This window comes from Ictalurus furcatus, chromosome 26 (assembly GCF_023375685.1).
Source record: "Ictalurus furcatus strain D&B chromosome 26, Billie_1.0, whole genome shotgun sequence".
Classification (NCBI taxonomy): Eukaryota; Metazoa; Chordata; class Actinopteri; order Siluriformes; family Ictaluridae; genus Ictalurus; species Ictalurus furcatus.
The window spans coordinates 12,110,239-12,124,569 of NC_071280.1; the positions used below are offsets into that span (position 1 = coordinate 12,110,239).

Below are 14,331 nucleotides of genomic sequence, written 5' to 3' on the forward strand. Positions count from 1 at the left end.
TTTTTAACAACAAAAAGGTGCAATCATTGACATGATGAACTTTTCTGTGAGGAGACGATTATTTCGTATTTTTGGAAGTCGTGTCCGGTTTCAGACCGAACGCACCGCATTTAAACGTAACTCAAAAGTATGCCGTGTGAGTAATCAAATCATAATCATTGGCAAGTTGCTGTGGTATAAGAGGAATAAAACACACAGGTTATAAGTAACTGTAACTCTGCATTACACGACCGCATCGTCGATTATTTCACTATAAGTGCGCACACGGTTGTCTTTAATTCCTAAATCAGTCCCACGAGGATCACAGATTGCAGAAATGAACGCAAAAGCAGGAAACTCGGAGGAAATGAAATGTTTCAAAATTTCAGCAGATTTTCCGCAGATTTGGGGCAAGACGCATCATGTGACGTCTTCGATTCACGTGCGTCGGACATGAGTACAGCTGAAAGGTCTCATTTACCAACAAACACCACTGTGAAAGACCGTGCAGAACAATTTCGTGCAACTGCAATTTCGCCAATTCAAGTAGTTTTACACAATAAAATGCACGAAAAGCTCTACGAGTCGCATCGGAAATTTAGAAAAAAGCCGCAGCAAAGTCGAGCATTTTTGTCCGCAACGATCCCAATGAACACAGCCTGCATATAAAACGGAACATTTCCGAGATAAAGTGGTGCAACAGGTAACTTTTTAACTTCAGGTGAATGAGTTGAACACAGCAGAGCTTCCACTAGACGGTAAATACCGGGGTTTTGACCGTTAAAAATTCTGAACGTTCGATAAAATCAAAAACTGTCGGACACGTAGTCCGGTAAAACTATTAACACAAAGCAGACTTCAATTAGACAGAGTATGTTCACAACTGCACACCTGAATAAGATATGTGTCTGCGCAGATACTGTTTCACATGCTCCTGTAACGTGTACTCGCTTTATTCAAATCATTCAAACACACACACGCACACACACGTCTTTGTGCTGGTCGTCTCGTGCTCTCTCTCTCTCTCTCTCTCTCTCTCTCTCTCTCTCTCTCTCTCTCTCTCTCTCTCTCTATCGTTAGTTACGGGAGGCACTGAAAGCACAAACACACACACACAGGTAAACTCGGGCTGATCCCATCCCCACAATCACATATACTATGAATAGTCCAAAACGTTACAATGCAAACAGCGCAAAACAGCGAATAATTTTTTTTCTGTTTGAGCGGTAAAGTTCTTCATTCCCGGACACGTTCCCCAGCACCAAAATCTCCTAGCGGAAACTCGAGACACAATTTCAGAAACATCATTTCCCTCTGATTTGTCCATAAATTCCTGAGAAATTGTACAAGACATAAAATTGCCTTAATATTTAAAGTCCAACATTTTTACTGTTGGTTTTACATTACTGTTGGGTTCAGATGAGCTTATGTTTACTATGTTTGAGAATATTCCATGTGAAAGGTTCACTCTAGCGGTGTCGATGACTTTCTGATTTTCCGATAACTTTGGATTTTCTCAGTATAGTGTAACTTTATCTGTACGAAGAAACGTACTAATTCATCTGAGGAAAAAATGTTAACGTTCCTGCCGAATTTTGCTTTTAACGTCGCCGTGCCTGCAGATCACCTGTAATACGTCCTACCTAGCTACATTTTGATCTTCATCTTGCTTACACAAGCTCTGCTGGGTGGATCGCTTGATTCCTCGCCTGCTTGTAAGGGCAGGGCATTTTTATATCAGCGTATATAAAAACTCTCCACACTTCACATCATAATTGCACATAAAAGCTGCGATGGCACTTTTTAGCTTAAAGCTTTCATGGGTTTTTTTTTTTTTTTATAGGTTTGAATCACATGCTTATATTGTTCTGACCTTAGTACCATGTTCTGGATTACTGTGTTTGTTGCGTTTTGCTTTCTGTGTAATAAATGCTTTCCGTTTTGTTTCTTTGTAGGTGACCAGGCCAAGAATTTTTTCCTGCAGTCAGGCTTACCTGCCCCTGTTCTGGCCCAGATATGGTACGAGTGTGTTCAGGCAACCTTTTCAAACTACGTTATTTCTATACAGTCATTGTCCTATATTATGTGTGTCCTCATTTTGGCCTGTAATACTCGCCTTCACATTTAAAGCCTCTAATTCATCTGTTGTTTTAATGGATAAAAGTTCTGACATAGTTTTTGTAGTTCTCACCTTGACACTTCTTAATAGGGTTTTCAGTCTCCTTCATTACTTATGTTAACAGTTAATTGATCAATAAATATTGAAAGCAACCATAAGCAAGTTTTCCTAAATGCTTTTCTGTACCTCAGGGGTCTGGCCGACATGAACAACGATGGCAAGATGGATATGCACGAGTTCTCCATCGCCATGAAGCTAATCAAGCTGAAGCTGCAGGGTCACCCGCTGCCCCCGAGCTTGCCCCCTTCCATGAAGCAGCCGCCTCTCTCTTTACCTCCTCCAGCTCCTTTCGGTAACAGCATACTAAAGAGATGAGTCATTACCATCTTAACAGATGAATAATTTAGCTTAATGACTTGCGATACTCGATGCATGATTTATACGTGGTGCAGTATTCAAAACGTTCCTACTCTTTGACACGTAGCACATTTTCCAGGCGAAACACGCTTCCTTGTGTGGTTTAATGTCGATGAGAGGACCGCTAGGGGTATTTGAGGTTTTTGGCTACTATTTTAAGACAAGGTAACTGTTGTATTTTTGAAAAGTGTTCGAAGACCTGTAATAGTAAAATAATTTACCAACTCTTGTGCCGTATACAGTCATGTGAAAAAAATAAGTACACCCCATGGAAATTGTTGGGTGGGTTTGTTTTTTTTTCTTTCTATTTATTTATTTATTTATTACATATTTGGACAAGCACCGTTTCAAAGAGGATCAAATGTTTGCTTGTCCAAATATGTTAAAAAAAAATTTTCCATGGTGTGTACTTTTTTCCCCACATGACTGTATAGTTGGAATAGAAAGACCGGGGTTGGTTGTGGGGAAAGAGAAGGCTTGGTGATGTTTTCATTGGAATTGCAGCTCATCTCACAAAATTACATACTACTCCTTTAAAGAGTGTTGTTATGTGTTAATATTATAACCGATGAGATTTTACCTGTATAAAAACTATTTCATGCATCCAAAGTGTCACCTCGTAGGGATAATAACAATCATTCTTCTATGCCGAGACTTGAATGCGGACTTCTGTGCTGTTCTTAGGAATGCCCAGTATGGGCCCCATGACGGGTTTACCAGCAGTGCCACCCATGCCCCTCCCACCTCTTCCTCCTGGGGTACCCGGGATGGGCATGTCACCTCCATTGGTGTCGTCGGTGACTCCTCCTGTACCTCCTATGGCCAATGGAGCCCCTTCGATGATGCAGCCCATATCAGGCTTTTCACACCCAGGTGAGAAGCTGCTGTGGAAAACTCTACCAGTTATCATGCTGGCTAGTTCATTGCAAACATCCATTCATTATTAGCTACAGTATTGTTTATTTTTATTTATGTTTTTGGATGAAGTATTCCTCTTATGTTTTATGTCCCTTTTTTTTCCTCTTTCCACTTTTCTCTCAGCCACAGCTGTCAACAAAACCTCTTCTTTCAACCGCTCCAGTGCCAAACTTCCCAAAGGCCAGTCTTTTGAGATACCCAGGTGAGCCTCCATTCAACATGTGGGTGAGCACCCACCCACACACACACACACACACACACACACACACCCACACACACACACACACATTTGCAAGCATCCTCTGAATCCGCCATTCTGTTTTTAGTGCTCCTGCGGCCCCTGTACCCACCGATTGGGCCGTGCCCCAGTCGTCACGGCTAAAGTATCGCCAACTCTTCAACAGCCATGACAAGATGATGAGCGGCCATCTTACAGGTACCACGCGCCCAGTGGGTTTTTTGGATTCCAGTATTCAAGCACTCCGGTATTCCATGTTATGAAAGAGTCGATGTGAGACGATGCAATGAATGCAAAGATTTTTCATTCTAGCGTTTTCCTAATTGACTCGCTGTGCAGTTAACTAAACGTGAAATTCTCTTTGCTGTGTGTGTGTGTGTGTGTGTGTGTGTGTGTGTGTAAGTTAACCGCTCTGACTACAACCCTTCTGATGAGTCAGTGAAGTGAGGAGGATCCTGAAGACACCAGAGTCAGCATTGTCGGGCTCTCGTTTCATTTCTCTCTTTCTCTTTCTGTCTCCTTTTCTCAGGACCACAGGCTAGGACTATTCTCATGCAGTCCAGTTTACCACAGACCCAGCTGGCTACCATTTGGTGAGGGGGGGGTTACACTTGGACTATATATAGAGTAGACATCCATTATATTCCATTTTGTAACTTCAGTTGTGCTGCACACTCCTGCTGACTTTATGAAGCATTAAATGAATCTATATTCTACGACCTCGATTCCGAAAAAGTTGGGACGCTGTGTATAATGTAAATAGAAACAGAATGCAATGATTTGCAAATCTCATAAACCCATATGTTATTCACAATAGAAAACATACCAAATGTTTAAACTGAGTAAATGTACCATTTTAAGAAAGGAAAAAAAAAAAAGGTCATTTTGAATTTGATGGCTGCAACATGTCTCAAAAAAGTTGGGACGGGGCAACAAAAGGCTGGAGAAGTAAGTGTTACTAAAAAGAAACAGCTGGAGGAACATTTTGAAACTGGTTAGGTTAATTGGCAGCAGGTCAGTAAGATGATTGCGTATAAAAAGAGTATCTTAGCGAGGCAGAGTCTCTCAGAAGTAAAGATGGGATGGAATCTGGATAGAAGCAGATGTTGCTCTAAAACCTTTATGTACCTTTCAGCATTGATGGTGCCTTTCCAGATGTGTAAGCTGCCCATTCCATAGGCACTAATGCACCCCATACCATCAGAGATGCAGGCTTTTGAACTGAGCACTGATGAAAAGCTGGATTGTCCCTCTCCTCTTTAGTCCTCTTTAGTTTACAGGACGTGGCGTCCACGCTTTCCAAAAAGAATTTCAAATTTCCTTACCTTATTTTTTCCTTAAAATGGGACATTTCCTCAGTTTAAACATTTGATATGTTTTCTATGTTCTATTGTGAATAACATATGGGTTTATGAGATTTGCAAATCATTGCATTCTGTTGACATTTTTAGGGTTGTAGAAGTATTGAAGAACATTAAACCACTTGAAAGCTTGTGGGGAAAATTGATGAATCCTTTTTTTTCCAGAGACAACCACTGTGTGACAAGATAATTTAGTCAAGAGTGGCACGTCTTGCTGATTTGTATATACTCACCCCTTCTTTTTTTTTAGTCACTGTGCCATTATATAACATTAGCCAAAGTCCTCAGGTAATAGGCGATGCACGTGTAAATGATGGTGTTCTACCTGAGTCTAAATGCTGATTGTTCTGCAGTTTCTCTATGATAGACTCCTGCTTTACAAGAACTCTGTCAGCACAGCAGCTTTTTACATCTGTGTGTGTGTGTTTATTTAATTTTTTTCTTCTATTGATTTAATAATTCTGCTACATTAACTTTAAACAGTAACATTGCACACTGCAGCTTTAAAACAAAAAGGGCAAAATGCTTAATTATTACTGTATGTAAATGACCTTTTTTTTTTTTTTTTTTTTTTTAACGCTTAATTTTGTGCCCTGACTGTGCGGTTGCTGTAGGAACCTATCAGACATCGATCAGGACGGAAAGCTCACAGCTGAGGAGTTTATTTTGGCCATGCACTTGATTGACATGGCCATGTCTGGCCTGCCCCTCCCACCTCTGCTCCCACCGGACCTTCTTCCCCCGACTTTCAGGTCAGAATCACCATGTGAAATAAACACATAATTTTATTTGTTTCTAACAAAATCAGACATTGTTTATGCTCCTTTAGACATACAATATGGCTTGAATTCAAATCTGAGAATGTATATTTAAAAAAAAAAAAAAAAACACTATCTGTAGTGGTTCCTTGGTTGATAATTTTTAGGTTATTGTGTTCTCATATCTAGGTTGTGCGACGCTATAAAATAAGTAATTGTTTAATTTATTATGACGTGTGATGTTATGTTATTTTAATTGATGTGTGTGTGTGTGTGTGTATGGGTAGGAGGGTGCGTTCAGGAAGCGGTGTCAGTATAACCAGCATACACGCTACAGATCAGCGAGTCCAGGAGGAGTCTGCAGAAGAAGAAGAGAAAGAGGCAGAAAAAAAGCTTCCAGGTCAGCACCCGTCCTTTCAAACACATACAGGGTCACGTTTCTCTAATATTTCCTGTTACGTATCAATGATAGCATAAAAAGTTATCAACATAATATGGGCGGAGTTTGGATGACAGAATCGACATGACAGCTTGTCATGCATATTGATGCATCTGTACATATGTTTAGAAGGTAAAAGCGCCACGGTCTCCCTTAACCACTTTCCCATCGCTCTGTTTTCTACAGTCACCTTTGAGGACAAGAAGCGGGAGAACTTTGAGCGGGGAAACCTGGAGTTGGAGAAGCGGCGACAGGCCCTACTGGAGCAGCAGCGTAAGGAGCAGGAGCGCCTGGCTGCTCTCGAGCGTGAGGAGCAGGAGCGGAAGGAGCGAGAACGCCAGGAGCAGGAGCGCCGTCGACAACAGGAGCTCGAGAAGCAGCTGGAAAAGCAGCGAGAGCTGGAGAGACAGCGTGAAGAGGAGCGGCGCAAGGAGATCGAGAGGAGAGAGGTGAGCAGTAGTTGGTACTGTGTGTACGGTAGTGGGACAGAAGGCAGGTATGTCTGGTAGAAAAAGACGAAGTGACGGTAGTTTTCGCTTTAGGGTGATGCTTGTTCCTTTTTTTTTCTGATCCTATTCTTAGCAGGTTAAAGAAATTCTCAGACAAATTAAAAAAATGAATCTGTAATGTTAATGCTTCTGGGTCCTGATTAAGCTGAAAATGAACACGACTTCGTTTGCTTCTATAAGAACAGTGCTAAAACAGTAGATGGCGGCGTACCGCAAGAAAACAATAGCAAATCACGTATTCATTTGAGAACTTGGTGCCACTATTAAACTGCTGACTGTTACACTATACTTTCCTTCGTTACTGTAACAGTTACGGCATGTTTTTTTAAGAGGTGTCGGAAAGAACTGCGTCTCCAACTGCACGACTTTCACATGTATCCACGCACAGTGAGACTGCACCTAAGGTCCTTGTTTCAGTAGTCACAGCCACATCCCTGAAAGAATGACTCACACAGACTTAGAATTTACTGTGAGAGTGTTTTGAGTAAGCCAGTCGTCAGTTGTGTTCTCAGAACAGGGGAAACTTTCTTAGACTCACTTCAAGTCTGTGGTATTCATACAGGCCATAGAGATGCACTCGATAAACAGCAGGTATTATCAAAAAATACATCAATGTACTCAACGCACTCGTCTTTGTACGCGTAGGCCGCCAAGCGGGAACTGGAGCGGCAGCGTCAGCTGGAGTGGGAGAGGAACCGCAGACAAGAGCTACTGACCCAGAGGAACCGGGAACAGGAGAACATTGTCCTGCTCAAAGCGCGCAAGAAAACCCTGGAGTTTGAACTGGAGGCTTTGGTAATCTCACACACACACACACAGACACACACATACATCTTTAATTGATTTAAAGGTGTGTGTGTAAGGGTTAATTGATTCTTATTCTGTATTCTTTTGAAGGTTTGGATCTGAGGGGATGATGAATGATGTTTTCATCTTTTCATTCTCTTTCTCTCTCTCTGTTTAGAATGATAAGAAGTCTCAGCTGGAAGGGAAGTTGCAGGATATTCGTTTCCGTCTGTCCACTCAGAGGCAGGAGATTGAGTGCACTAATAAGACGCGAGAGCTCCGTATCGCTGAGATCACCACGCTGCAGCAGCAGCTACAGGTACCTCGCTCCACCCAGGCCTCCTGCTTTCCTGTGCACACTACAGCGCAGGCCTTCACCGCGCCGCCGTTGTTACTGATCCGCTTTTAGTTTTGTGTCTGTTATTAATGCACTTTTATGGTTGTGTTTTTTTTTCTCTCATGCTGCCAGACTGTGGCTTCAGAATTTCAGTTCTATTGATTTCGATCTCTGCGTGCTGTTTATGCTCCTTCCTCAACTACTCTCATTCAGATATTCATGTTTCCTTTCTTTTTTTTTTCTTTCTTTCTTTTTTCCTTTTCCTTTTTTCCTTTCTTCTGTTTTCTCCCCCTGTCTGTGTGTAGGAGTCTCAGCAGTGGCTGGGAAGGCTGATTCCTGATAAGCAGTGTCTGAATGATCAACTGAAGCAGGTGCAGCAGAACAGCCTACATAGTAAGATCATTTAATTCCTCTAAAGTGTCTCACAGGCATCTGGATCTGCTCTTGTACCCTGAAACGTTCAAACTGTCGAAACTATGACTTCAATTAGACAGAAGACTAGAGCTAGAACAACCAATCGATTATGTTTGTCGATGAATCTCATTATCGATTAGTCGGTCTGAGAACGGCAAGGGGCACGTTTGCGTCACTTCCGTTCCAACAAAATTGTGTCCCGAATTACACACTTTCACTACGCACTAGTGTCCAGTGTATGAGTTTTAGAAGGGTAGTATCGTCTCAAATGGAACACTAGCGCTTTTTTACGCACGTAATGTGACGCCGCTAGCTTTAGCAGAATACCCAGAGTCAACAAAAATCTATTTCTTCAGTTTGCCGTTTACGTCAGCGTTACCTTTTATACCCAACATGACCTCCGTCACCATCAGAGGGAGACGTAATCGTCAAGAGACAGCGGACAAAAAGTGTGCGACCCACTAAAGCACGAGAGCATTTTATATTAAATACAGCGAAGAAGATTGTAACCTGCGACATAAACATATAAATTTATACTTTTCCAAAGCGGAGATCGTGTAGCGCGGAAGCACGACAGCGATGCACGAGCACAAACTTATGTTTATTTATGTTTCTGTCCAAAATGTTCCACTGTGTGCAAGGGGTTGGGGGGAAACTGGTGCGAGTTGCTTATAAGGTTCAGTTTAAATCAAGTGTATTGTCATTATGCTGTATTTACGCGCTTGCAGTGTAAATTCTCTCGTATGTTATAACAGGAGCGATCTGTAAGTGGTGTGTTGGTAACGAGCCCGCGTTGCTCCTCGCTCGCAGCGTAGACGCGGTGATAAACAGTGGGAGCGCGAGTAGGATCTGTAATGTTAAATTTAAACAGTACGATCAAATTGAACATGAGTGTAACATTATGCCTAAAGGCAGTGAGGAAAAGACCTCACCGTACAGTGCGGTGAAAGTGAGGTTTTATTATTCATCTAGGACTGTAGTTTCATTATCAGTGCTTTTTTTTTGTCACCAAAAATAGTGCCCGAAATTGAACCAACTTGAATTTGGCAAGTGATTATTGTAAAACCGTCAACAGCAGAATAAGAAAGACATTCTGTCACTTCTAGCTTTCTGTCCGAGTGACCGTTTGACATGTAAATATCAGCAAAATCACAGCACAGCCTTTGCCTTTAACTTGTGTGTCTGGTGATTTGGTCAGGCGACGTCACGGTTATAAAATCAGGATTTTAGCAGTGCAGAGCAGCAGCTTGGAAACGGCTTGGAGAACGTGTAGTCACTTAATGGGTCGCGTTTCAGTCAGTATTTCATACTCGTTCCGTTGTCTGACAACAGAAACATATGTAAATGAGAACAGCTTTATTGGGAATTCGGCTGTATTAAGATGCAGTATGTGAGCACAGAGAGTAGAAGAGAAGTAAACAGATGTAAAGGGCTGACACTAGGCAGAATGCTAATACACGACGATGTAACGAATATGCACATGACATCATCCAGAGACTTTTTGGTGATGCTTCGGTCATTCACATGGAGTATATTGACGTTATGGTGAAGACGAAGCAATGCCTGGGAAATGCAAATTTACTCCAGCATGGCTGGAAAAGACGCCATAATTGGTTGTGTTTTTTTATATATACGCATAGGTGCGTCTCAAAAAAATGTAATATCGAGGAAATTTTTTTTTTCCTGTAATTTAATTAAAAACGTGGAACTTTCATATATTGTAGATTCATTATACATAAAGTAAAATATTTCAAACCTTTTTGTTTTAATCTTGATGGTTACGGTTTAAAGCTCATGGAAATCAAAAATACAGTATCTCAAAATATTCAAATAAAGAATTTATAATACAGAAATATATATTGGAATTTATAAAGAATATGCTTGAATGGCATCTCTTGTATAGTCCTTGAAAACAAAAGTAGTGCTTGAAAAGTCCTGCAAGTTCATTCTGAATCCTTTGTACCAACCCTGTTTGTTGTAACTGTGTGTGTGTGGTGTGTGTGTGTGGGTGTTTTAGGGGACTCTCTGTCCAACCTGCAGAAGGCCGTGGAGATGAAGGAGTCGACGAGGCAGCAACTCCGCGAGCAGCTGGAAGCCGTGGAGAAAGAGACGCGCTCCAAACTGCTAGAGATAGACTCATTTAATGCACAGCTGAAGGTACGCAACACACACACACACACACACACACACATTTACATAAATGTTGAGATAAACACTTGAAGATTAGACACAACAGAGTTTAGGTGTTTAGTTTAGGTGTAATCGTTACATTCTTTATTCTGTATTCCTTTGTTAATGCACGTGTGTGTGGGAGAGACTGAGGGATGAGTAATATGCACCATGTTGAGATATTGTCTCGACAGGACTCTGACTTGAGAAATTCATCACTAGTTTATTAGAAATCCAGGCCTCCACAGAAAAAAAAACATTCAGCTCAGAACTGTATTGCATTTCTCATGCCAGAGTTCAGACTCTAACCCTGCGTTCACACTAGAAGGTGACGAGTCGAGAGACGTCGCCCCGTTTTCTTTCTCGCCGCCATTTAGTAGTGTTTACTGTGAACTAGGGTTGTCACGGTACCAAAATTTCCGTAGTCAGTACCAATACCAGTAAAATTCCATGGTACTCGGTACCAATTTCGGTACCAAAGCAAAACACACAAACATGCTAATTAAACAGCACACCATTTTATTACCAAAGTTAAACATGAATATAAAACTTATTTTTTTAAATGCCATTCTGTATACTTCAAATATTTCATTATTAAAGCTACTAGGAGTTATCTAGACGAGTAGAAATGTTTTTCTGACTGACTGATATTAAAGACATAAACTAGCCACGCATCTATATGCTAGCCACGCATCTATTATTTTCTAACACATAAATTTCAGATATATATCGCTCATCAAAAAGCCTCTGATATGTAAAATTAGTAAACCCCATCATGTCCTCCCATTTATTTCACCCCAATAAAAGTTAAAGCATTAAAGGGTCAATAAGGACTCCTGAGCGTATTAATGTTAAACGCGCGTATGCTAACATTAAGTAGGCAAAAACGAGGATGTATTCTTGCAAAAGTACACTGGAATTAAACCATGCTACAACATTCATAATACAACCGCTAACTTCATTTTTAAACTCACCTACTTGAATTGCTTGAATAAATACTGCGGTTAAGCAGCCGCTCTTCCTGAAAGCACGGTTAATCTAGCGACACGTAAATTTTAGGGGCGCGACTTTTACACACTTAATGGTAATAGGACCATTAAGTCCTGCTGCTTTGGCTCTTCTTGTTGCACGGTGTACCCATGAAAAGTTCCCTACTGACCACCTGTCAGGCAGCGCGTCAGTACCGGGTTTACCCGGTACTACCGGTACTTATGAAAATCTGGTACCGTCAACCTTTTTTTCTATTTAGTACCAACTTGGTACCGAAGTACCAGTACTTTTGACAACCCTACTGTGAACATGCACTGTTTGATGTTTTAGTAAATTTATAGTAACCAAATGGTTTCGGACGCTGTATTATAGTTATCATTAAACGTATTTAATCTATCTAATCGTGTATAACTCTGCTTTAGCTATGCTGTCTATGATGTCAGGAGGAAAAAGTTCTTTATAAACCTGAGACATGTACTGTATTTTAAGCGTTGTCATTCGGCATTGATGAAGCATGCCGAATATCTGGTTTTAGCTGTTCTGAGATCTACCCACGGCAAGTGATTTTACTGCCATTATTTGGTTTATGCCTAAAATTGAGAATCTCACTGTGATTTGTTACCTTTTACTGACTTCTATGGAGAATGATCCTTTTTGTCACTTCCTACTGTGAACGTAGAGTAGGAAAGATCAAGTAAGGTGAAAAACTGAACCCTCATGTTTCCTCTTACTTTATTTCACTGTTGCTCATTCTTTCTTGCTTCTTCATCATTATCATCATCTTCCTCCTCATCCTATGCTCATCCTGGCCTTATGCCACCCACCCTACCCCTGACTCCCTCTTATTATCCTGCCATGGTGGTACAGTCCTTGGGCCTGTTCTATCAGGTCCACACTGTCCGGATAGAGCGCCTTCGACTGGAACTACTTCATCAGGAGCAAAGAGGGCGACAGGTAGACAACCAGAACCGCTGCTACCCCAACCCTGAAAACTACCATCACCAAACTGTACCCCAACCTCTCACCCCTTACTCACCGCACTGTGTTATCCGCTGCCCTGTCCAGAACGGGGTTGCAGTGCTGCATCGTCACAGCATTCCTTGCTATGAGCCCTACTAAGCTAGTAATTTCACTGATGGTCTGTGAAATTGAAAGCCCACGGCGCACAATAACCCAAAACACAACAGATCAGCACATCCGGGGTGCCTTAGCCGAGCTTCACCAAGCCGATTTACCGCTTTATATTAGATTAAAACGAATAATCATCAGTGACCTTACTCACTGTCCAGATTACAGAAATGTTAATATCGTACCTCTTCACCCTTGATTATTTTGGGTAGCTTTGTGTCTCTTACAGTCAGGGGGCTTAATGGACGAGGTGCTGCAGGACTGCCTTGCAGCTCTACCAGTCTGTTTGAACCGTTTCTCCCTCTAGTAGAAATATAAACATCTCCCTAAACTTTGACCGTAGACTTCCCACACACTGGTCCCCTCTCTTGTGTCTTCTTGCACCTCCCCCTCTAAATTTCTGGAAAAAAGCACTAAGCACAAGCTGTGCCTTTCTTTTTTTTTTGTGTTTGTGTGTATGTGTGTGTGGGCTTTACTGAGATACCGTCAGCTCCAGAATTATTGATGATGTCCAATTGAATGGGCACAAATGATTGTAGGGAAGAATTGCACACAATAGTTAAACATTTTCCCTTGAACAACTGGATATTATCAGCCCCAAACCTGGTTGCCTCTGCCAGGAGGTTATGACTTGGCTGTAAGTGGATCTTTCCATAAGACAGAGATTCCAAACCTCCATCTAAATCAACACAAATTGTTGTGAGACACAAAACTTTAGGCTACACCTTATATCAAATCATTTGGAGTACAGTGTATGTAGGTATGGTTTATATTATATATGGGGAATGATGCACATACAGGGAATAAACTCTATTAGGATGTCAAATTGAAATCTTATGTTTTCTAATATTAACAATGTGCATTTTGTACGGACACGGATTTAGTGCCTGTTCTTTTAAACTTTCAGACAGGTGCAGAGAAGTGTGGGCTAACCGAGTCGAAGGTAGCGTCCTCTAAAATGTCCTCCGCCCTATTCAAAACACCCAACCTCGGCTGCACGTAGACTTTAGGATGCCACTAACGTTTGCAGCGGCCTCACGCATGAACCTGGTTGTCACTGGCTTTAGTTCTTTGTTTGTTTGGGGTTCTTTTTTTTTTTTTTGCCCCTTCATTTCCTGTTTGCAATTCTGTTGCAGTGCTGCAGATCGTGGGGTTTTAAGAGTGCTGTTTTGATTCTGCCAGCGAACTGATAGTTCCACTTTACTTTGGTTATTTAAAAACGTTCTAGCATTTTGTGGGGACAAAATATCATGTATGTTGTCTATAAACAACAAAAACGGATATAGATAAACACTCTGGATATTTCAGCCGAATTATAGTGGTGTAGATCAACACAGTCAAATTTAAAAGTCACGCTAAATCTAGTGTGTGTGTGTGAAATTTACTGCATGAATTTTTATGACAAATCTGGTTCATGAGTTCTAACCAGTCATTCTCTGTGGCACAGGCTGTGTGTGTGTGTGCGTGCGCGTGTGTGCATGCTTGGTTTGACATCGAAAACTCTATTTTCTAACCTCAGTGACCATTGTTAGTGTCTGTGCTTTTATTTCTGAGAGTTTGCATATATATGGAATTATTTTTAATTAACCGAGTATACTCTACTGGAGCTCTGTTATGTAGTATAGTTTACAAGGATTACACTGTACCATGCTGCATGCAGGAGTATTTCAAAAAAGCTGAAAAAAGATCATATTTAAAACGTCACCTAGAATATTTTGGGAGCGGTTGCACCAAAAGGTCTTGGCTAAGACGGTCGTAACTGCTAAATA

General features: G+C 41.3%; 1 protein-coding gene across 5 annotated transcripts in view; it reads left to right on the forward strand.

The window, feature by feature from the left end:
* Positions 1 to 14,331, forward strand: part of itsn1 (intersectin 1 (SH3 domain protein)) — a 60,245-nt gene that overhangs the window by 18,878 nt on the left and 27,036 nt on the right. For 2 of the 5 annotated variants that reach the window (XM_053616139.1, XM_053616142.1), the window contains exons 4-17: positions 1,935 to 1,998; positions 2,290 to 2,450; positions 3,200 to 3,388; positions 3,557 to 3,635; positions 3,760 to 3,869; positions 4,201 to 4,264; positions 5,647 to 5,784; positions 6,078 to 6,190; positions 6,416 to 6,678; positions 7,384 to 7,533; positions 7,703 to 7,843; positions 8,167 to 8,254; positions 10,293 to 10,432; positions 13,470 to 13,505. In XM_053616139.1, the coding sequence (XP_053472114.1) occupies positions 1,935 to 1,998; positions 2,290 to 2,450; positions 3,200 to 3,388; positions 3,557 to 3,635; positions 3,760 to 3,869; positions 4,201 to 4,264; positions 5,647 to 5,784; positions 6,078 to 6,190; positions 6,416 to 6,678; positions 7,384 to 7,533; positions 7,703 to 7,843; positions 8,167 to 8,254; positions 10,293 to 10,432; positions 13,470 to 13,505 (1,736 nt within the window). The remainder of the gene's footprint in view (positions 1 to 1,934; positions 1,999 to 2,289; positions 2,451 to 3,199; positions 3,389 to 3,556; positions 3,636 to 3,759; positions 3,870 to 4,200; positions 4,265 to 5,646; positions 5,785 to 6,077; positions 6,191 to 6,415; positions 6,679 to 7,383; positions 7,534 to 7,702; positions 7,844 to 8,166; positions 8,255 to 10,292; positions 10,433 to 13,469; positions 13,506 to 14,331) is intronic. The other 3 variants (XM_053616144.1, XM_053616143.1, XM_053616141.1) reach the window with 2 other exon arrangements.